The sequence below is a fragment of the Onychostoma macrolepis genome, chromosome 19 (genome assembly GCF_012432095.1).
Source record: "Onychostoma macrolepis isolate SWU-2019 chromosome 19, ASM1243209v1, whole genome shotgun sequence".
In the NCBI taxonomy this organism is placed as follows: Eukaryota; Metazoa; Chordata; class Actinopteri; order Cypriniformes; family Cyprinidae; genus Onychostoma; species Onychostoma macrolepis.
In genome coordinates, this window is record NC_081173.1 from 8848679 (window position 1) to 8857867 (window position 9189).

The 9189-nt window shown below is 36.0% G+C and overlaps 1 protein-coding gene across 1 annotated transcript; it reads right to left on the minus strand.

Annotated features, from left to right (window-relative positions):
* Positions 1–5419: 5419 nt before the first annotated feature.
* Positions 5420–8606, minus strand: irx1b (iroquois homeobox 1b). Its single transcript, XM_058753887.1, has 4 exons — positions 8225–8606; positions 6540–7515; positions 6307–6379; positions 5420–5876 (listed from the first exon to the last, which is right to left on the minus strand). Exons 1-4 carry the CDS (start codon positions 8468–8470, stop codon positions 5831–5833), a joined length of 1341 nt encoding a protein of 446 aa, XP_058609870.1. The 5' UTR covers positions 8471–8606; the 3' UTR covers positions 5420–5830.
* Positions 8607–9189: the final 583 nt, after the last annotated feature.

Genomic DNA, 9189 nt, shown 5'->3' on the forward strand with positions numbered 1-9189 from the left:
TTTATTTGTTTATTTTGAGAAATACCTTTGGAAGCCCGTTTTCTGCTACATAAGAAAAAAAAATCACGCTTTGGTAAATCATAATTGTATTAAAAAGTCAGTCATGTAATGAAAAGGTTTGTTAGATATTAAGTCACACATGAGATAAGAAGTCTACATACTGAGTTATAATTATAATATAAGTCAAAATTATGAGATAAAATATCATAATTATGAGATAAAAAATGACAATATTGAATTTATAAAAAAATACTTATGGTAAAAAACATCATGACATAAGTCTTAATAATGGCATAAGCAATTGACATCATAATTATAACACTTCTCATATCTCATAATTCTACTTTAGTCATAATTTCGACTCGGGATTTTGACAGTATCTTATAATTTGATTTTTCTTATCTTATAATTTGTATCTCATAATTTATTTTTCTCATAACTTATTGTCTTAGAATTCTCACTTTTTATCTCATATTAATGACTTAGTATGCCATTATTTTGACCTTTTATCTTAATTATGGATAACAATATCTCATAATTTTGACGTTTTGTTGTCATAATTTAAATGTAGCTCAATTTTGACTTAGTATTTAACTTAGTATCTCATAATTGTATTTTTTATCTCATAATTATGGCTTACTATCTCATATGTTCGTCTTTTTATGTGATTCTAATTTACCAAAGTGTGATTTTTTTTCTTATGTGGTAGAAACAGGTTTCCATAAATAACAAAACCAACCTAGAATGTTGTCATTCTCTCACAATAAGTAACTTGCTCATTTAATTAATAGCATATGTCAATAAACAGGTCTCAGATGCAGTCAAAACATCCTTGTCGTTCCATCCTATAAGGAGTGAATGCATAGTTTGACTGTCCTTTCTGACTCTAATTACTTTACCTCTGGGGTGCAAATAAGATAGTACTGTAGTATGAGGGTTCAGATGGAGGTGGGGCAATTCACTCACAGGATTGTTTATTATTTTAAGACTTGCCTGAACATAACTAAATGCTTAGAGCTTATTTAAAGGGGTCGGGGAGTGCATTTTACGTCTCATCTACCCAGCTACTCAACAAGCACACAATTAGTCAGATAATACAAACAAAAACATAAAAAAAAAAAAAAATCAAGTCAAATAAGCAGCCTAAATAATTAAATAAGACACCATATGTTCAATCCATAAAATAAAGGCTGCCAGTGCATTGAATTCTGATACATTTCATGAAAAGGGTTGTAGATTATTTTAATCAATCAATGAATCAAACAAACAACACACGCACAAACACAAAACATAAAAGGCATTAATGTATTAGCATGCATTTTATACTGAACGTAAAAAGGATGAACAGATGCTGTCATTCTTTGAAACAATTGAATTAACTGAATTTGTGTAGTGCATATGCCAGCAGCTTTGAGCTTTTGCAGCCAATCTAGATCATTTCAGAAGCTAGGCAGTGTGTCATGCATTATGCTGGCTCCTCTTGATTTGCTTCATATTAACTGTGGTCAGCGTAGACCTCATGTGCTTACAGAGAGTCTCAGGATGCTGAAATGACGTTAGTATATATACATTGTGTACAGCTCGTGTCCTCCAAAGCAGATTAACATTGTTGTTGTGGACTCAATTTTACGAATGTCTGCCAAAATGACTTCTTTGTGTCATCTATAAATATTATACTTCTCTATGAGTTTTAAAGGAATACTTCACCCAAAAATGAGAATCATGTCATCATTTACTCACTCCCATGTTGTTCCAAACACATGACTTTATTTTTTTCTGTGAAACACAAAAGTTCTTTCGATGAGTTGCATTCTGCAGTCATTGTTCAGAATTTCTTCTTTTATGTTCCACATGCAGAAGAAAGAAAGTCATGCAGGTTTGGAATGACATTTTGGGTGGACTATTCGTTTAAATCAACTTTAATTGACTGCAGGCTAATGCATTTTCATGAGGTGGAGCTTTTTTGGTTCTTGAGCAACATTTCCATAGTTTACTCCAGTTTGCTCTATGGGGATTGGTTTTGGAAGTGTACTGTAACATAAAAGTGCTAAAATGACAACTTAGTAGTGTGTGAGCATTGCATGTGTGTGTGTGTGTGTGTGAGAGAGAGAGAGAAAGAGAGAGTTTAGGTATTAGTTTGTCAGTCTTTCAGAAGAGCATGTCTCCTTCACAGAGCTCCAGGTGGAGGACTGTAAGATCTCAGTCGCACTTTGCAATGCATCTGCCCAGACTGTTTGGGTTGGTATGACGTTTATTTAACAGGATTACAGATAACAGCACATGTGGTGATGGGGCTTGGACACTCTTCTCTTACACTTGGATATTAATCCTCTATATGCTTTGGGAAACTGATTGCATCAGATAGTGCAGCAGGGCTTTGGTCTGTCGGGGTTACCTCAGGTTAGACCTGTAGTTATGTGCAATCGTTACCTTGAACCATTTTCTATTTTTGAAACTAATTCCAAATGCATAGTCAGAGTTCTCTCATGTTTTTTTCATGAGAGAAACCTATCCCCCTTTTAAACATTTGAACGCTCTCCCCACCTCGCTTTCTGCTTATTTTGCTCCATTTTATTCAGTTTTTTGTACCTCCCTCCATCTCTCCGTCCTTCACACCTTCTTGGTTTAATATATTCATTTCAAGAAGCCTAAACCTTGCCTTTCAAACAGACAGCCATTTTATGTCTTATCACGGGTGGGCCACAAAGGCCCAGGCAGGACTAGCACCATTAGCATTAGCATAGCACAGAAACGCCTGACATGACTGACATCTTCTCTAGCGTCATTGCTTTGATTGACACATCACCTGACCAGGTGGACTCAAAGATAGTAATATTCCTTATGTGGCAGTCTTGGCTGAAAATGCAAAAATGCCTCATAAAAAGAGAGTAATATGCAGGGTTTGCTTTTGAAGACCCATTTTTATAGAAGATTACTAATGCATTATTACTTTTACTTAATCTATATCTGTTATGTAGCCAGAATTATTATTATTATTATTTTTTTTAAAGATGTCTTATTTAATCTGTCTTGTGTTTTTTAGTTGTGATATATTTATGTCCATTAAATTAATCCTGTATATAAATAGTCTGTTTTTATTCCTGAAAATTCAGTAACCCAAGGTGCAGAGAGAATAAATATTTCTATTAGAAAAAACCCCAAAAACCTGAACAATAATATTTTCCAAATTTGTCTTTTTTAACTTCTTGTTTTTCAAATCCTATTCTCGTTTTTGATTTAAAAGACTACATTTTTGCATGTTTTTGCATGCTATTTTGCAATCAGATGTCACTGTAAATGCTGTAAAGGCCCTCTAATAACATTTTATTGTCCAGTTCATTAGAAAAGCATCATGCATTGATGCTTCAAGGATCTCAATATCCAAATTGTTCATAAGAAGAACCTTTGTAAATATATTAATATCTAAAGATCCGGCTATCTCAAGAACCTTAAATAGTGAAAAAAAAGCTATACATGACAAGAAAACGCTGCATTGCGGAACTGTGCTGAAAACAACCATTGAAGATATTTCTATGGGTTTAAAAACAAAATAAGTAAAAGACTAATACCAATGATTTTAACTGAATTTTTGACTGTCGAGGTACTTGCCCGATGCTCAGGTAGTCACCAAACATTTACACTCATCGGAGCGATTCATTTTCATATGAAGCAAAAAATAAAAAATAATTTTCAAACAACAGTCTGTGATTTAGTGGATCTGGTTTATTTCCCACACTCGCTCTCCAAGTGCTCCGTGTTCTTGGCCCCAGTCTGACCTTTGGGTTTGAACCTCGGTCAAAAAAATTATACGTTTTATGAACTTCTCGCTGAGCACCGTGTTTTCTGGAATGTGTGGTTTTGCTGACGTCTTGTATCCCGAAAAGCTTTCAGAATGTCTTTTTACTGATTGGGGAACATGTGTTTGATTAGGACATCTATAAATCAGTCTGTTTGTCACACAGTAAGAATGTGACCCGATCCAGATGTGCCTCTGTCACTAACTTTCTCTGTTCCTCTCTCTCTAAAACACTTACTTTACTGCAGCATCTGTGACAGAGAAAACAGAATATAAACACACTTCCAAACACTGAAAATTAATTCACGTCTTCACATAAACCTTTTTTGGCCCGGGCGGTGGTTTATTTTCTCTGAAGGTTTGCGGAGGTCGTCACTTCAGAGGTCCCGCGAGAGGTCCCTGGTTTTCACGCTTGTGTACGTAACAATTTGTAACAAGTTAGATGAATAACATTAACGAGTATAAAGCTAAAATGCTTAACGGAACATTATTGTAGTCTAGATTAAAATATGGTGTTGTTAAATCGTATTTCGGCGCGTGTATCGGCAGTTAGAATTCTGCAACGTGTTGCTTCAGAATTCTATTTGGGTTTTAAAACAGTACAATAAAATACATAAAAACGCTTTTGATTGAATGACCGCTTTATCTTGATGTTGGGACACCACAGAGCTCCAGTAGCTCAGGTGTAGCTCGGTCTCTTTTCTTAGCAGGCTTTTATATTCTACTTATCACTGACATAATCTCCATGCACACCCCACTCTCCTCCGAGTATAACACACATGCTGTGCGCTGGCATTTGAACAGCTGCGATCCATATTCCTCTGTCTCCATATTTCAGTCAGCTGTCGAGGTTGTGTAAGGAGAGCTTTCGCCTTCTGTTGAAACCGCGCTATGAACTCTCATAAACAATTTAATCGTGCATAACTAGTCTTTTGTTTGAATTGCAGCAAACTGTTTTCACTTCAATTTTGTTTCTGCGTTTTGAAAAAAAAAAAAAGCCTCTCAAAGGTATTTCAGCTCAAATGTGTGCATCCTGTTTTTAAACACATCGATTTGAATGAGACTGGCATATATATTTTTTAAAAGTTTCTGTTTGTCATATTTCGTGATACGCAGATATTTAGAGTCACAAGAAAAACGAACGTATGTTGCAATACCATTGAATGTATGGATTCTATTTGTATAGTCTTTTTTTTTTTTAAATAAACAGCGCTTTTTAATGTAGCATTTACATTTTTGAATTTGAATAATTTTGCATTCTAAACATAAATTCGAAAAAGCTGCCAATAGATGTCGCCGTTGCCTAGTTATAGTTATTTCCAAGCAGTAACTTGAAATGTTTCTGCACATTGACAACTTTAGTCACTATTAATTATTTCAGTTTACGATAAACTTTAAAATGCTTTGGCAAAATCATTTTCCCCGGTATTACGAATTAACTGGTGCTGATACATGTTTTATTGTAAATCAACATCTTAATACAATATAATTTAGCTCATCTGTTGACGTTTTCATATGTCGTATCATTAAAGTTATAAAAACGTTATTTTCCCACTTATTAATACCATTTATTCCACTTATAACATTTTCCACTTATTCACCATTTTTCAACATATATAATTTGCTTGCCTTACAATTAAAGCAGCAAGACAGTAACGAAACTATTCAAAGTGTCTTCGTTCAGTTATGGCTTTTGAATAAATAACTCACAATTATTCAACTTAAGATAATAGATTTCAGTAACACAATTCATCTCATTTTCTTTATTACACAAAAATATATCATTTTCACAATTTCTGACAAATAACTCTTATTAACTCTGATGTAAAATAAATGGAGGTGAGCTACACGGAAAACTCAAACATGCTGAAATGAAATTAAAATGAAATTTAAAAAAAAAATTATATTGCAGGATGGGAGCGTATTAAGAAATACAAAAATTATTTTGGTCTATCCGATGACTTATATGCCGTTATTGTATTGTCACATTTTAGTTTCGTTAAATAATTTAGAGGTTTCTGATAAGTTCTGTGTTCATGAAATAGTCTTCAGAGCGCGTTGTGATGTTTCATGATGAGACCTGTGTGAGTAGAGAAATGGGGGGAAAAATGAGTTAAAATGTATATTTCAACAAATGACACACAAAGTCAACAGTGATCTCGATGCAAATGACTATATTCTCCGGTTAGTAGTTAAATAACTTGAAGCCATTAACAAGCCACACCAGTATTTAGGATTATTAACGAACATGTGTTAAAGTTGCATTGTTATTTAAATGTAGCCTAAATGAAAGAGTTTCTAACAATTTGAATGCGTTAAATAATGATGAACTAATAATGATAGCTGATGGTGCTCATTAGCTATTACAAAATGTTAAGGAAAGTTGTTCAAAAATGACTCTTTTGACAAGTGTGTGAAGTGAAACTGTGTTTTTGTAATATTTAAAGCTAATACAAGTTTGATGCAATTAAAACTGCTTGAAACACCTGATGTGTTCGTGTATAATTTACCTGTCATGGATAACTGGAAACGGTGGTCTGGACGCAAGTGTTGGAGAATCAATTCTCTGAACGTTCTCTTGATCTAAATAAAATTAAAAGGGTAAATTAATAAAAACGTGTTCTTTTAAACAAACGTATTTTCAACCAAACAGCAGAGACTAAAAAAATGTTGTTGACGTTAGATAATGTGACAAAAAGATTAATAACTATCTTGAAAAGTATTTTGCATATTGAAAACTGACCATTATGTTTGGGACTGAAACTGTCGGATGAGTTGTCGCTGTCTAGACAAGGAGACCCAGAAGCAGACGAGGGTTTCTTTTCGGGGTTCGTAACGGGGCTGAGGTTTGGGAAGTTACTGTTTTGACTCAAAAGTGAACGTACACCCATCAGTGAATTTGCACTGAGGAAAGCGGCGCTCGCCCAGTTGTGTAGTTTCCCAATCTGGCACGTATAAATCCCGTTAGTGGAGAGGAATGCCGGATGGGTCGAGGGTGAGGCCCTGAGGCCTGCGGGCGTCGAGGAGACGCAGAGTTTCTGCGTGTTATCGGGACTTGTCGCCGTCTCCGCCAGGGACCAGATTTTGGGTTTGCTGTTCCCAGGCCTCTGACACACCGGTCCACCGGGAGACACTTCACCAACGCTTTTGACCACACTCTGTTCTTTATTACTACTCGACATAGGGCTGTCCGTGTTTTTAAGTGCTGATGGTGAGGATAATATCCGTGGTGTTTCCACGTTTTCTCTCTCGCTCTGATTATCCGAGCTTTCCTTGTTCTGATCTCCTCTGAGCTCCTCAGGCTTGTCCATATCGATGGTCTCTAGGTCGATTTCTTCCTCGTCGTCGTTTTTGTCCGCGTCGTCCTCATTGTCGCTATCAAAAATTCGTCCGTCTCTGTCCTCCGCGCTGCGACCCCAGGTCACTTTATTCTCCTTCTTGAGTCTCCGGCGCGCGTTGGCGAACCAGGTGGACACCTGCGTAAGGGTCATCTTTGTGATGATGGCCAGCATGATCTTCTCGCCCTTGGTGGGATACGGGTTCTTTTTATGCTCCTGCAGCCATGCTTTCAGTGTGCTGGTGGTTTCTCTGGTAGCGCTTTTGGCCCGGGCCGGATCACCGTACTGGTACTGGCCGTATGGGTAGAAACCGGGCGCAGCGTGGACTGCAAATCCTGGTGGATGTGCCCCGGGGTTATCCTTCAGCTCATACTGCGACCCCTGGGGATTGGAAAATTAATTATAAGTTAAAGTGTTGAAACCCTCAGAAATAGGCTAGAAATATTAGTAAGGTGTAGAATGTCTCTCTTTTTTTTTTTCTTTTGAAAAAGATAATGGAGAACTGCCTATTTGGAAAAACTTTTTTTTTTTTTTAGCTGCGGTTAATTAAAAATAAATAAATAAATAAAAAGCAAATTAAAAACCTAACATGTAAATGATTAAGAACTACAATTAAAACATTACATGCAAGTATTAAACGATTCTTACTTAAGTGTCAAAATAGAAATATGCTATTTGCAAAAAGTTAAAATAATAATAATAAAAACAAAATAGCCTATTAAAAAGAAAAGCAATAAACATGACTCGTGGTTTAATTTTATATATTTTTAAAAAGTTTTGTATCAGTTTGTGTGAGTGAAAAATGGACAGATTATAATTTCTTCTTTTTAATAAGACATTTATGGATATTTAAAAAAATAAATAAATCCCATGACTAAATTCTATGACTTCATGCATTTGATAAATATCAGTCATGTCCGTTTTATCGTTTCAAAACATTGCCGATTAACATATATTATGATTTAACCATAACAGAGTCGTGTTTAATGCTTTATTCATCACTTCAAAACGTTGTACAAATATTTAGCCGCGAGAAAAAAAAAAAAAAAAAATTGTAGAAAAATAATATAAAGTATAAAAAGTATCTTACCATCTGAGAGAGCAGGGCCAGCTCGGCGCTGTTGTAAGGTAAGAAGGCGCTATAGTTTTGCACGGTCCACGGATTCGCGTACATACTGAGCATCGGCGTGATCGCCGCCGCTGCAGTCGCGGGATTTGCGCTGTTCTCCGAGCTTCCCTCGCGTGGAGAGGACGGCATGACAGCCGTGCGCTCCGCTCCATACACCTCTTGGGAGGCGTTTAGGAACTGTGGGTAACCCAGCTGGGGGAACGACATGTCCAACTCCCGGGGAACTCTGACGGAGATTTACAAGAGAGAAGGGCAATCCACTTTCAATCACAGCGATAACTCTCGCTTGGTGCAGAAGCGCGGTCTCGTCAGGAGGAACGTCTAGTGATGCGTCTACCCTCTGGACCTCTCACAATTTGAAGTTGACGGCTTGATTGGCATGCTACTTAAGCGCGAGGCCCCTCCTATCCGAGGCCACGCGATAAGTAGGCTGCAGTGTGTGTTACTGTGTGCTTGTGTGGCAGTGTAAACGAAGTACTTCAGTCTTGTTCGCGTGAAAGTGTTGAATATGACAACAAATATCGAAATCTTTACACATAAAATAAGAAAATAGTCATTAAAACAATATTAAATGCTATGTTGCTTTACGCATCGACATTTTGACATTCTGAACTTCCTTTATAATAGATATTTCAATTAATTGACTTGGAAAAAAGATTAAAACGATACTGTGAAATTGTTAGTTTAAACTGAAAAATAAAACAAATATGTTATAGTTAAATACAAAACAGTTCATTTGTCAAAGGATTCTTACGATGGTAAAAACATTTTAAAAGATGATACATGTATTTTTACTGTAAACTATGTAAATGCGCAGCCTATATTTTATAGAAGTATAAAGTATAGAATACTTGTGTACAGTAACATATTGTTTAAAAGCTGTGTTTTAGTTAACAGTATAAATCTTATAATTTAAGAGACACTCC